Below are 14,502 nucleotides of genomic sequence, written 5' to 3'. Positions count from 1 at the left end.
CGCAACCCATCCTCATTAACGGGAGCGTCAACAGACTCTGTTGGGCTTCTCACTACCGCGGGTGCACAGAAAACAAGTGGAGGTGGCAGTTTAACGGACTCAAACGGTGCAGTCTCTCGAGAATGGTACAGTTTTAGCATATTAATGTGACAGACTCGGGATTTACGCCGTCTGTCAGGTGTGCCGATGACATAGTCATATTCGTTAAGACGCTTGAGGACATCATAGGGGCCTGAAAACTTTGCAGAGAGAGCTGAACCTAATACCGGGAGTAAAACGAGGACCTTATCCCCGATTCGAAACTCACGCTTCGTGGCGGTCTGATCATAGCGTTTTTTCATGCCCACTTGAGAACGAGTCAGACATTGTTTGGCAACAGCATTAGCTCGAAGCAAACGTTCACGGAAATGACTGACATACTGTGCCACTGTTTTATCCGCCGACGCTGCAGACAGCAACAGGAATCGCTCCTTTAGTGCTCTGAGCGGTCCACGCGGAGTGTGACCGAAAACGAGCTCAGCCGGACTAAAACCGAGCGATTCCTGCACAGCCTCTCTGGCAGCGAATAGCATAAATGGGACACCCTCATCCCAGCTCTTCCCTGTCTCTAAACAATACTTACGCAGCATGGACTTTAGTGTCTGATGCCACCGCTCCAGTGCGCCCTGAGACTCTGGATGATAAGCGCTTGACACAATGTGTTGGACATTTAATGTTTTAACCACCTCTTTAAAAAGCCGCGATTGAAAATTTGTGCCCTGATCAGTTTGAATGACTTTTGGGAGTCCGAAAGTAGAAAAAAACTTAGTTAGCGCCTTGATAACATGGTTAGTGGTTATTTGGCGCAATGGAACAGCTTCGGGAAATCTGGTTGCAGCACACATGATGGTTAACAAATATTGATTACCAGATTTTGACTTAGGGAGAGGGCCAACACAGTCAACGATGACGCGGTCAAAGGGTTCGGTTACGGGAATAGGATGCAGTGGGGCAGGTGGTATAGTCTGATTAGGTTTCCCGGTGACTTGACAGATGTGACAACTACGACAGAAGCGAGAGACATCCTGTTTTAATCCTGGCCAGAAAAAATGTTGTAACAGGAGCCGATAGGTTTTTGTAACGCCAAGGTGTCCGGACCACTGGCTCTCGTGTGCTAATGACAAGACTTGCTGTCGGTAACAAACTGGAATTATGATTTGGTTTACGGAGTTCCAGTCTGAAGTATCATCACTGGAAGGTGACCACCTACGCATTAGTATGCCTTGATCCATAAAATAAGCTACTTTATCCCGGTTAACCTGCTCCGTACTTACCACACTAGCAAAACACTTCTGCAATGTTGGGTCAGTCTTTTGCGCAGCACCCAACCGATCACGGGTGACAGGGAAAGCAGTACCATCAGCAGGTGGAGGTTGCGGAGCAGGGGGCTTTAACGCTTCCGCCTGCAGAGCGTGAGGTGTGTCAACATCCACCTGTTGAGTCATCTGGGTGTCATCTGAAAAAGCGGACATCATCACAGTGTCATTCAGAGAAATTTCAGGACATTTTTGCAATTGTGCCCGAGTGATTACACAAGCGGGATACAGACCAGAGGATGACGTTGGCTGCTCGACTAGGTCAGGGATATCTAGCACCTCCAAGGCAGGGGTCACTTTACCACCAGCCATATCATTTCCCATTAACATGATAATGCCTTTTATGGGCAAAGCAGGACAAACAGCAACAGGAAAGGTACCTGTTATTAAAGGTGACTCGATATATATACGATGCATCGGCCTAGGGATATAACCCATTTCTATGCCACGCAATGCAATACTGTATCCACACGAGGATTGCTCTGAGAACGGCAACGCACTGGCCAAAATCACCGACTGTGAAGCACCGGTGTCGCGCAAGATGGATATTTGGCTCTTGTCAGTGGACTCTCCTGTCAAGGAAACATTCCCTTTAAAAATAAAAGGGTTGAAGCACAGATCAGGTTTTTCAATGGCGCAGGGAGTGAAGACATGGCGACGGGTCTCTGACTGGATTAAACCACTCCCTTTTGGTGGAGCAGAACTTTCCTGGTTTTTACGCTTCAGGGTCAAACAGTCTGCAATGACATGTCCAGTGCGGTGACAATAAAAACACTCTCTACTTTCCTTCTGGAGACTGGAGTTTTTAACAGTAAACCGAGGCTCAGCTGATACAGCTTTGGGTCTCTCACCGGCTGCAGTGGAAGATGTTTTGTGGATTAACACATATTCATCAGCTAGAACTGCTGCTGAGGTGAGTGATGTTACTTTTTGTTCATTTAGGTACACCACAATGCGTTCAGGTAGACAGGTTTTAAACTCTTCCAACAGAAGGAGTTCCCGTAACGAAGTAAATGTATCTGCTTTACAGGCTGTACACCACTTATCTAATAAGGTAGATTTCTCCCGAGCAAACTCAACATAAGTCTGGGAGGCTATTTTCCTTTTTTGTCGAAACCTTTGGCGGTAAGCCTCGGGAACCAGCTCATAGGCTTGCAAAATGGCAATTTTCACATTTTCATAGTTAAGACTCTGTTCAAGGGGAAGTGCAGCCACAATCTCTTGAGCTTTTCCCTGCAGTCTACATTGAATTAACAGAGTCCAAACTTCAGGCGGCCACCGTAACGCCGTAGCAATACGTTCAAAAGCTGCAAAGTATGAATCAACCTCACTCTCCCGAAATGTTGGCACCAAGGACACATGCTTGGTAACGTCAAAACTATCAGTGGATGACAGGGGATAAGAATGAGGCGCCGCTACTCGACCAGCAGGTGCGACCTGAGCCTGAGATTGTAATTCTAGCTGACGCAACCGTATGGCTTTGTCGGCTTCAATCTCTAGCTTTCGAATTTCCAGCTGTCTGTCCTGAGCTTCCTTTCTTTCCTGAGCTTCGATCTGTAGGCGGGCAAGGCGTACCTTTAGCCGCGCCACATCACGAGAGCTAGAACTACCACTGAGGGTAAGAGCATCGAAGCGAGGAAGCGTGAACGGAGTGTCCCCCCGTGCACCTTCGTCATCACCTCCTCCGACCTCAGGAGTAGGCGGTACTTTTCCCACCTTAAGGCTACCCACATTGCCTGCTTGGGCGCCATCATGAAGCTCAGCTGACACCGGCAACGCACCAGAGCTGTAGGATAAGCGGATCACGCCCAGCTTCACCAAGTGATCCACTACTTGAGCTTTAAGCTCCTTTTTAGCAATTTGCTTCGGGAGGTCGAGGTTATAATGACTCACAATTTGCACTAAATCACACTTTCGACATTTATCAATTTGATCCAAAGAAGGATCAACCAAAAAACTTTCTAAACTAAAACTGTATCTGGACTCAGCTGCCATTTTTACCCACACACACTATTTAATTATCTATAAATTTACCCACCAATTAATTAATACAATTTTTGCTTCCTTTTTTTTTCAAATCCCGGACGAGCCCCCACTTATGTTACAACCCTAAACTCGTTGGGAAGGGGAAATAACATAAATTACCAGATGGAATTGGTTTGGCAAAAATTAGGTGGTTTTATTAACACGGAGGGTAAACTTAGAATAAATCAATTACAATAAACCAAGGGAGGAGGTGGCTATTCCCAAAATCAAAATACCAAAAACACATCAAAATCAAAACACCAAACTGGGAATAGCACCCCTAAGTCCGATTTACCAGGGACAGGGTTTAGTACCAAACAAAACACCGGCTCAGGGCCGTCAACTTAGAGTACACACACACTTAAAACCAAAAGGAATATCTCAAATCAAAATCTGGCGCGCAGGCCGAGCCAAAGTGGCTAACAAACAAACTAGTATTCACAGTAGTCAAAACTCACAAATATCGAAGTGAATACTCAAGAGCAGATACAAAATCAGAGCAACAAAGGGGTCAACTGTTCACTTGGAAGCACAGTGCCCGCGAGTGAATCTCTGCTGCTGGTTCTTAACAGGTGTGATGGTGAACGAGCTGAGGCAGGATTGGTTTAGGTGAAGCTGGAGCCGGGTGACCCAATCACAGTGCAGGGGACAGGCAGGCCGAGGCAGGCAGGTGACTTGGTGGAGGACGACCAGGCAGGAACCAGAGCCACCAATCAGGAGCAAGGGCTGGCACATGTCTTCTGCATACTAACACATGACAGACACTGGTGGCAGGGCGTCACAGCCAAGGGCCGTGACAGTTGCACATTAACAACAACACCAATGAATAAATAAATAACAGTGATAATGGCAAATTTGGATGTTTTACATGGATCATAGAACTTCATTATCATAGAGGCTGATTTATTAATGATGTGAAATGTCTATTGAACATTTTAAATTACAGTTTTAATGTACAAAATAGTGTAATAAAGTTTATTAAATCACTGGTGTGTGTCCTCAGTGAACTGTATCAGTCTCTGCAGTCACTTCAGTTTCTGTTCACTCTGACTGAAGGAGGTTTTTGTACGAGGCTTTTTCACTGTGTGAACACATCTTTACTGTTGATGTAGTGAACACTCTGACAGTAGAATGTGAGCTTGGTAGCCATTCTTCTCTCTCCCACCACCTCCATTGTGTCAAGGGGACATCCAAGGACAGAGCTGGCAAAGTTCAAATATAGAGCACAATCCAAAATTACAAAATCAACACGAGAACAAAACTTGAGTTGTTATGACATTCTCTCAACTGGGGTTAATGTTGATTCCAAAATATATTAAAATGTGTGGTGCACATTTAAAACAAGAGGGACTTAGCCCAAAAAGTGTGACGAGATTAAAACACAAGAAAAAATTTGGATGTTTTACATGTATCATAGGATGTCATCACCATAGAGGCTGATTTATTAATGATGTGAATTAAAGAATCTCTGAGCTGCTGATGGATTTGGTGGGAGAAAACTGGAGAGCCCGGAGGAAACCCACACAGACATGGGGAGAACATGCAAACTCCACAGAGAAAGGTCCCAGACCAGGAATCAAACCCACCACCTTTTTGCCGTGAAGCAACAGTGCTTACCACTACTAACCACTATGGCACCATGCCAGAATAATTTGACCATGTCTATTGGACATTTGAAATTGCATTAATTTACAAAAGAGTTTAATAAACTTTATTAAAACACTGGTGTGTGTCATAAGAAAATAATAAATAGAAATAAGAAAGACCTCAAGTCAACAAAGTGTTGGTTCATGAATTCAGATGTTTTCTATTAAAACGGAACAAATTAAGATAAAACTTAAGCTGCAATTTGGTTTATTGTTGATTCCAAAATATATAAAAATGTTTGTTGTACACTTAACATGAGAGCCCCCACAACTAAAATGAATAAACAAGTGATCAGATTAAAACATAGAAAAATATAAAATTTGGATGTTTAACATGTATCATAAGACGTCATCAGAATAGAAGCTGATTTATTAATGATGTGAGTTAAATAAGTGAGTTTGAATGAAAATGTAAAGACTATGAGACAAATAACTTATTAATAACTAATAATAATGTATAATCACTTGTAACAAGTGAGCTTCACTGAAATAGTTGAATAAAGTTTATTAAAGCCCACATAGACCGGAAGCTCCAATTAACGCTGCGTTTGTGTGTGTATCTGCGTCATTACCTCGTTTATGAAACCCTAAAGCTTCAGAACAAACAGTTCAGCCACCGCTGAGAAAAAAGTGTTGTATTGTTTTCCTGGGCTCTGCGAAGCGGATCGGCACTTCCTTAATTGGATTTCGTCATCAGAAATCCTCACCACTCCTCTCACCACCGTAGCGCCTCCCGGTGCGGGCACTAGTCCGGGCACATCCGGTTGCGTACATTCAACCGCAGAAGAAGAAGAACTACTCTCGTTGTAGCTGCTGAGATGCAGAGCATCCACCGTGCCAGAGGGGGAGCTGTGTATCTGAGAGCTGGCCTATCTATTACGTCACTTCCAGGTACCTGGCCAATCACAGTACAGTAGGAAAGCTCTCGTTGGCTGGCCAATCACAACACAGTCCTGGTTCTGGGGGTGTGGTTTTGGTCTGAAACAGCGCGGCTGACGAGAGCGTCAGTGAGGAGATATTTTGATCGGCTCGTTTGCAGCGATTAGGAGGTTTTTAATCATGAAAACAAGTTAATATATGTAAGTAGACCTCCATAACTAACATATATGTGTGATACAAGCATTCTATGTCGCCTTTAAATCACTGGTGCGTGTCCTCAGTGAACTGTATCAGTCTCTGCAGTCGCTTCAGTTTCTGTTACGTAAAGTAAAAGAAAATGTGGATGTTTTACATGTATCATAGGATGTCATCAGCATAGAGGCTGATTTATTAATGACTTGAATTAAAGAATCTCTGAGCTGCTGATGGATATGGTGGGAGAAAACTGGAGAGCCCGGAGGAAACCCACACAGACATGGGGAGAACATGCAAACTCCACAGAGAAAGGTCCCAGACCAGGAATTGAACCCACCACCTTCTTGCTGTGAGGCAACAGTGCTAACCACTACTAACCACTGTGGCACCATGCCAGAATAATTTGACCATGTCTATTGCACATTTGAAATTGTATTAACTTACAAAATAGTTCAATACACTTTATTAAAACACTGGTGTGTGTCATAAGAAAATAATAAATAGAAATAAGAAAGACCTCAAGTCAACAAAGTGCTGGTTCATTTATTCAGATGTTTTCTATTAAAACTGAACGAATTAAGTTAAAAACAGCTGCAATTTGGTTTAATGTTGATTCCAAAATATATGAAAATGTTTGTTTCACTCTTGAAGGTGACATAGACCTGAAGCTCCAATTAACGCTGCGTTTGTGTGTGTATCTGCGTCATTACCTCGTTTATGAAACCCTAAAGTTTCAGAACAAACAGTTCAGCCACTGCTGAGAAAATAGTGTTGTATTGTTTTCCTGGGCTCTGCGAAGCGGATCGACACTTCCTTAATTTGATGTCGTCATCAGAAATCCTCACCACCGTAGCGCCTCCCGGTGCGGGCACTAGTCCGGGCACATCCGGTTGCGTACATTCAACCGCAGAAGAAGAAGAAGAACTAATCTCGTTGTAGCTGCTGAGATGCAGAGCATCCACCGTGCCAGAGGGGGAGCTGTGTATCTGAGAGCTGGCCTATCTATTACGTCACTTCCAGGTACCTGGCCAATCACAGGACAGTAGGAAAGCTCTCGTTGGCTGGCCAATCACAGCAACTGTTTGGTCTGAAACAGCGCGGCTGACGAGAGCGTCAGTGAGGAGATATTTTGATCGGCTCGTTTGCAGCGATTAGGAGGATTTTAATCATGAAAACAAGTTAATATATGTAAGTAGACCTCCATAACTAACATATATGTGTGATACAAGCATTCTATGTCGCCTTTAACATAAGAGCCCCCACAACTAAAATGAATAAACAAGTGATCAGATTAAAACATAGAAAAATATCAAATTTGGATGTTTTACATGTATCATAAGACGTCATCAGCGTGGAAGATGATTTATTAATGATGTGAGTTAAATAATCTCTGAACTGCTGATGGATTATCTTTTTGAATCTGAGCTTGAATGAAAATGTAAATAACTTATTATAAACTAATAATAATGTGTAATCACTTGTTACAAGTGAGCTTCACTGAAATAGTGTAATAAAGTTTATTAAATCACTGGTGTGTGTCCTCAGTGAACTGTATCAGTCTCTGCAGTCACTTCAGTTTCTGTTCACTATGACTGAAGGAGGTTTTTGTACGAGGCTTTTTCACTGTGTGAACACATATTTACTGTTGATGTAGTGAAGACCCAGACAGTAGTAAACTGCAGCATCTTCAGCCTGGACTCCACTGATGGTCAGAGTGAAGTCAGAATATGATCCACTGCCTGTAAAACGACCTGGAATCCCTGATTCTCGAGTGGAAGCATAGGAAATAAGGAGTTTAGGAGATTCTCCATCTCTCTGTTGGTACCAGAATAGACGGTTTGAGCTGTAGACATTCTGACTGGTTCTACATGTGATGGTGGCAGATCCTCCCAGAGCAGATGTCACTGCTCCAGACTGAGTCACTGCGACCTGTCCTCTGGACTCTGAGGACACAGAGACAGAGACATAAAGCAGAGTCATGGTTTTGTCGGCTTCATTTCAGAGGGACAGATGTTGACAGAGGAGTTTGACTCTCTGGACTTTACCTGTGAGGCAGCAGCAGAGGAGAGTCCAGATGAGGACGGAGGTGAAAGTCATGATTTCTGTGTCTTGTGTTGTCATGAAGGACAGCTGTCAGTCCTCCAGTCTTCAACTGTCAGGACTATAAAGTGTCCCAGAGCACTGGAGCATGGTGCTGCTGATGCAAAGTCACTCTCTATGGAAATGATCTGACTGACTCCAGCAGGGACTTTAATCAATTTCATGATCCTGACGATCAATTTATCAATCACTTTTTTAGAGGATTGATCAGGATGTGATGACACTTTTTGATTTTATCTTGATTGATCTAAAATTTTGATATTCCTACATTTTAAATGACATCTTCCCAAACTTACATTTTCCTTTAAATTTCATATATTAATGTTAAACATTACTTCATTTAGTAAAAGCTGTGGTTGTTTTTCATCATCAGATTTTAAAATCAGCTGATAAAACTTTACAAACAGACTCATTCTGGTAAGTTTGTTTGTTTCACAGTCACAGAGACGTGTGTCTCTACAGTCAGAGGTTTTTGTACGACGCCTCACAGACTTTGTATCACTGTGGTACACGTTTGGTGGAGGAACCAGACTGGAAGTTGGAAGTAAGTTTTTCTCAAATACAATCATAACAATATTTGTGTAATTATCCAATTTTTAAAGGTTTGCTGTAGGTCAAATCTCACTTTAATGTATTTTTTTAAATATTGATGTTTTTATTTTGTCTTCTTTATTCTGGAGCTGAACTCTGAGCAATTTTACTCGACACAGTCCTGTCACGATTATGTTTGTATCATAAAACTTCAATTCAGTTTTAAATTTGTTTTGTTTTCACATGATTTAAAATGTTTGTCATTACTGTCTGAACTTTACACGAAGAAGATTTGAAAGGTTTTTACAATATTTAATATTTCTGATGATTGGATGAGAAATGTTTGCAATTTTACTTTACATATTCATCTTTGGGTGGACTTTAAAACTGGAAATGTCCCTTATATTTTGTAAATTACTTCCAAACTTTATTTGTTTAATGTGACTTGATATTCAGAAGCAACATAACGGAGTGAAGATAAAGATGAGATTTGAGAACGTTGAAAATCTGCAATCTATTGTGTTTCACGGTGTTTCCATTATAGTTTTGAAGTCATTTCTTTATTCACTTGTATTTAAAACTAAAGTGTTTCAGTCTCCAGATGTTTGATGATTGGATTAGAAATGTTACAAATGTTGTAAAAATCAGTTTCCAGTGTAGTTTTTCTATATTTCTTCAGGTCACAGTGTCTCTGTGCTGATGTGCATGAGAGGCTTCTTACAGCGAAGTGAAACCATGTGACTGGTGAAGCAGAAAAACCTTGTGACACAAAATCAGCTCTCACACAGGAAACATGTCCGACTGTGTGGCGTTCCACCGACAGCTGTGTCCTCTCTGTGCTCTAAACTGACTCTTGTCTCCTAGGTGACGTCCATCCCACCCTGACGGTGCTGCCGCCCTCACGTGAGGAGCTGGACCAGGGGAAGGCCACGCTCATGTGTCTGGCCAACAAGGGCTTCCCCTCAGCCTGGACTCTGTCCTGGAAGTTGGACGGCAGCAGCAGCAGCAGCAGCAGCTGGGAGCAGAGCATGAGCCGCGGGCTGCTGGACAAGGACGGTCTCTACAGCTGGAGCAGCATCCTGAGGCTTTCTGCTGACCAGTGGAGGAAGGTGGGCTCTGTGACCTGTGAGGCCACCCAGGGCTCCCAGATTCTCTCAGAGACACTGAGGACAGACCAGTGTTCCTAGTCCTGACCTGACTCACTGACACTCTGCTACTGGTTTTACTCTGCATTTCTGTCTCTTTTCTCACAATTTAAAGTTTGAAAACTTCTCGCTCATGTTGATCCTGACTCTTTCAACTTTTTCCACATAATAAAGTTGTTTGTGTTTCATTAAAAAATGTTTCCATGGACTTGTTATTATGAAGTGACATTTTAACGACACCAGGGTGAAATAGGATGAACAAACATGATCAATGAATGTCATTTTAAACAACTTTATAGAAATAAATCATCAACAATTTACAAATGACTTTTTGTAATGTCAGGAAAAAAGACATTTTATATCATCCACACAAATAAAGATGAAAAAAGTAAATCTTAAATCTTGGATTGGACTGATTAAATCACATAACATGATAGCTATTGATACATTCTTTTAAATGATTCGATACATTAATAAAATAACACAAATACACATTAAATATATATTTTATCATGTTGTCAAAAATAACAAAATATCCCAATTTTGCAAATCATATCTACATTATGAGAGAATCAGATCATTTTGACAATTCTTTTTCAGTTTTGTTGTGACTGTGGGCGTGGGAGTGGCAGCTCTGATTCACCTGCACAGCTGCACCTGATTTTGTTAATTAGACCTGCTACTATTTAAGTGCAGCTGTTACCTCAGTCAGTGTCAGATTGTTGGTTTACTTAGAGAGAGATAGAGAGCCACTGTGTTTGTTTCCTCATGTAGAAATTCTCTAGACTTCTGTGTGGTTATTTTTGGTTGTAGTTTTATCAGACAAGTGCTTCGCTTTTGGTTCACATCAATTTATACTACATTTTGGGCTGAGATTTGAGCGATTGTGTCACATGGCATGAAAGCGATTTTCCAATTTTGGAATATCTGTACAAAATGTAGGAACTAGTACTAGTGAATAAACAAACTGTTTGCAACGTATAATTACTATAAGTTGTATTGTAAATGAAATTGTGTGTTGCACATGAACAACAACACCAATAAATGAATAAATTAAAAAAAGGAGCAAAAATTATCATGGTGATCGTATAAAATGTGGATGTTTTACATGTATCATACGACGTCATCAGCATAGAGGCTGATTTATTAGTGATGTGAGTTAAAGAAGCTGCTGATGGTTTTTCTATTGAATACTTTTTTTTCAACAAATGAGAAGAATTAAAACAAAATACTTAACCATGTCTATTGGACATTTTAAATTACAGTATTAATGTACAAAATAGTGTAATAAAGTTCATTAAATCACTGGTGTGTGTCCTCAGTGAACTGTATCAGTCTCTGTCGTCACTTCAGTTTCTGTTCACTCTGACTGAAGGAGGTTTTTGTACGAGGCTTTTTCACTGTGTGAACATATCCCACTTGCTAACATCAAATCGACCCAGACAGTAGTAAACTGCAGCATCTTCAGCCTGGACTCCACTGATGGTCAGAGTGAAGTCAGAATTTGATCCACTGCCTGTAAAACGACCTGGAATCCCTGATGCTCGAGTGGAAGCATAGTAAATAAGGAGTTTAGGAGTTTCTCCATCTCTCTGTTGGTACCAGGATAGTAAGTGGCTGCTCCCACTAACATAAACATTCTGACTGGTTCTACATGTGATGGTGGCAGATCCTCCCAGAGCAGATGTCACTGCTCCAGGTTGAGTCACTGTGACCTGTTCTCTGGACTCTGAGGACACAGAGACAGAGACATAAAGCAGAGTCATGGTTTTGTCGGCTTCATTTCAGAGGGACGGATGTTGACAGAGGAGTTTGACTCTCTGGACTTTACCTGTGAGGCAGCAGCAGAGGAGAGTCCAGATGAGGACGGAGGTGAAAGTCATGATTTCTGTGTCTTGTGTTGTCATGAAGGACAGCTGTCAGTCCTCCAGTCTTCAACTGTCTGGACTATAAAGTGTCCCAGAGCACTGGAGCATGGTGCTGCTGATGCAAAGTCACTCTCTATGGAAATGCTCTGACTGACTCCAGCAGGGACTTTAATCAATTTCATGATCCTGTCGATCAATTTATCAATCACTTTATCAGAGGATTGATCAGGATGTGATGACACTTTTCGATTTAATTTTTCTCCTAAGATTTTATTTCCTCATATTTTAAAGATTAGATTGTCCCTTATTTCTCCTACCTTGAGGACATTTGCAATGTCTTCTGTTATTATCAGCTTCTCAGATTTCATATATTAATGTTAAAAATTACTTCATTGAGTAAAAACTGTGGTGGTTTTTCATCATCAGATTTTAAAATCAGCTGATAAAACTTTACAATCAGACTCATTCTGGTGAGTTTGTTTGTAAACATGATCAGTGAATGTCACAACTTTATAGAAATAAATCATCAACAATTTACAAATGACTTTTTTTAAATGTCAGGAAAAAAGATATTTTATATCATCCACACAAATGAAGATGAAAAAGATAAATCTTAAATCTTGGATTGGACTGATTAAATCACATAACATGATAGCTATTGATACTTTTTTTTTTTAAATGTATGTATACATTAATAAAATAACGCAAATACACATTAAATATATATTTTATCATGTTGTAAAAAAAATTGTAAATTGTAATTGTAAAAATTACCCCAATTTTCCAAATCATATCTAAATTATTAGAAAATCAACGCATTTCGAAAATTGTTTTTCAGTTTGGTGAAATGTTGATTTCAAAGTTTGGAAAAGAGAGTGTTTTAGTCCATTTGTTATTTGGAATAAAGATCACAATTTGCTTCAACATTATCTCCTTTTATATCGATGATGTTTTCATTTATTTTACTATTATTCTTTTTAAAAAGTGTTAAAACTGTGGAAGGTTTATTTGGGCTTATTATATTCATTCCTGTTCTTTGATAAATGTAAACGGCTTTCATGTGACGTGAAGAATATTAGACAAAAAAGTCTCTTGAACATATTTGTTGATTCCAAAAATATGAAAATGTTTGTTGCACATTAACAACAACACCAATAAATAAATAAATAAATAAATGAATGAATAAATGAATAAATAAATAAGAGTGATCATGGCAAATTTGGATGTTTTACATGGATCATAGAACGTCATTAGCATAGAGGCTGATTTATTAATGATGTGAAATGAGAAGAATTAAAACAAAATACTTAACCATGTCTATTGGACATTTTAAATTACTGTATTAATGTACAAAATAGTGTAATAAAGTTTATTAAATCACTGGTGTGTGTCCTCAGTGAACTGTATCAGTCTCTGCAGTCACTTCAGTTTCTGTTCACTCTGACTGAAGGAGGTTTTTGTACGAGGCTTTTTCACTGTGTGAACACATATTGACTGTTGATGACGTGAAAACTCTGACAGTAGTAAACTGCAGCATCTTCAGCCTGGACTCCACTGATGGTCAGAGTGAAGTCAGAATTTGATCCACTGCCTGTAAAACGACCTGGAATCCCTGATGCTCGATTGGAAGCACGGTAAATAAGGAGTTTAGGAGTTTCTCCATCTCTCTGTTGGTACCAGTATTGGTAGTGGCCGTAGCTACTATGATAATAAACATTCTGACTGGTTCTACATGTGATGGTGGCAGATCCTCCCAGAGCAGATGTCACTGCTCCAGACTGAGTCACTGTGACCTGTCCTCTGGACTCTGAGGACACAGAGACAGAGACATAAAGCAGAGTCATGGTTTTGTCGGCTTCATTTCAGAGGGACAGATGTTGACAGAGGAGTTTGACTCTCTGGACTTTACCTGTGAGGCAGCAGCAGAGGAGAGTCCAGATGAGGATGGAGGTGAAAGTCATGATTTCTGTGTCTTGTGTTGTCATGAAGGACAGCTGTCAGTCCTCCAGTCTTCAACTGTCAGGACTATAAAGTGTCCCAGAGCACTGGAGCATGGTGCTGCTGATGCAAAGTCACTCTCTATGGAAATGCTCTGACTCACTCCAACTGGGTTTCACTCTATTCTCTACATTTCTGTCATTTCACTTTTTTCATGTAATATCAATGTTTCTCTTTGACTCAAAACTCTTTCAGCGTGTCTCTTCTACACTCATGATAAAACAGAAAATCATTGTTTAGCCTTAATTTTCCTAAAAAAAACACATTGTACTTATAGCATTATAGCATAACATATCATATGAGGGAATAAATAAATATCAAAAATAAATAAAATGAATGGAGGATAACGCAGTAGATAATGGATGGATGGAATTAAAAATGGGAAATGGATATATAAATAATTTATTAATTATATATATAAATAAATTAATTTGCACATTCATGATGCAAATAAATAAAAACAGTGAAATAATTATATATGTATTTAAATACATTTAATTCATGTTTTAATCAATTAATGACGATAACCATAAAAATGCTTGAAATGCGATGAGAATGTGATTGTGTTCGGGGACATGTTTGTTTGTGAGGACATATTTGGTATAGGTTACATAATGGGAAATGTGATAAAACTCATGTGCTAATGAAGAGGAAATGTGAAACTGTTCAACTGTTGATGCATGAACATCAGCACAGATGCAGGTGAAGAAACTGAGACATGGACAGGAAATAACCTTCACATTTAAATAACTGGTAGTTT

The 14,502-nt window shown here is 40.3% G+C and overlaps 4 gene segments (V, D, J or C); 1 reads left to right on the top strand and 3 right to left on the bottom strand.

The window, feature by feature from the left end:
* Positions 1–7,720: 7,720 nt before the first annotated feature.
* Positions 7,721–8,300, bottom strand: LOC131447552 (immunoglobulin kappa variable 4-1-like). The segment is given in 2 exon segments: positions 7,721–8,043; positions 8,146–8,300. Coding segments are annotated over 2 exon segments (399 nt in total).
* Positions 8,301–8,623: 323 nt separating this feature from the next.
* LOC131447647 (Ig kappa-b4 chain C region-like) lies at positions 8,624–10,072 on the top strand. The segment is given in 2 exon segments: positions 8,624–8,744; positions 9,596–10,072. A coding segment is annotated over 1 exon segment (252 nt).
* A 1,201-nt stretch (positions 10,073–11,273) lies between these two features.
* Positions 11,274–11,786, bottom strand: LOC131447874 (Ig kappa chain V region 3315-like). The segment is given in 2 exon segments: positions 11,274–11,605; positions 11,708–11,786. Coding segments are annotated over 2 exon segments (408 nt in total).
* A 1,430-nt stretch (positions 11,787–13,216) lies between these two features.
* LOC131447531 (immunoglobulin kappa variable 4-1-like) lies at positions 13,217–13,788 on the bottom strand. The segment is given in 2 exon segments: positions 13,217–13,551; positions 13,654–13,788. Coding segments are annotated over 2 exon segments (411 nt in total).
* Positions 13,789–14,502: the final 714 nt, after the last annotated feature.

This window comes from Solea solea, chromosome 20 (assembly GCF_958295425.1).
Source record: "Solea solea chromosome 20, fSolSol10.1, whole genome shotgun sequence".
Classification (NCBI taxonomy): domain Eukaryota; kingdom Metazoa; phylum Chordata; class Actinopteri; order Pleuronectiformes; family Soleidae; genus Solea; species Solea solea.
Note: the sequence above shows the minus strand (reverse complement) of the source record. Positions and strands in the feature narration are given on the sequence as shown.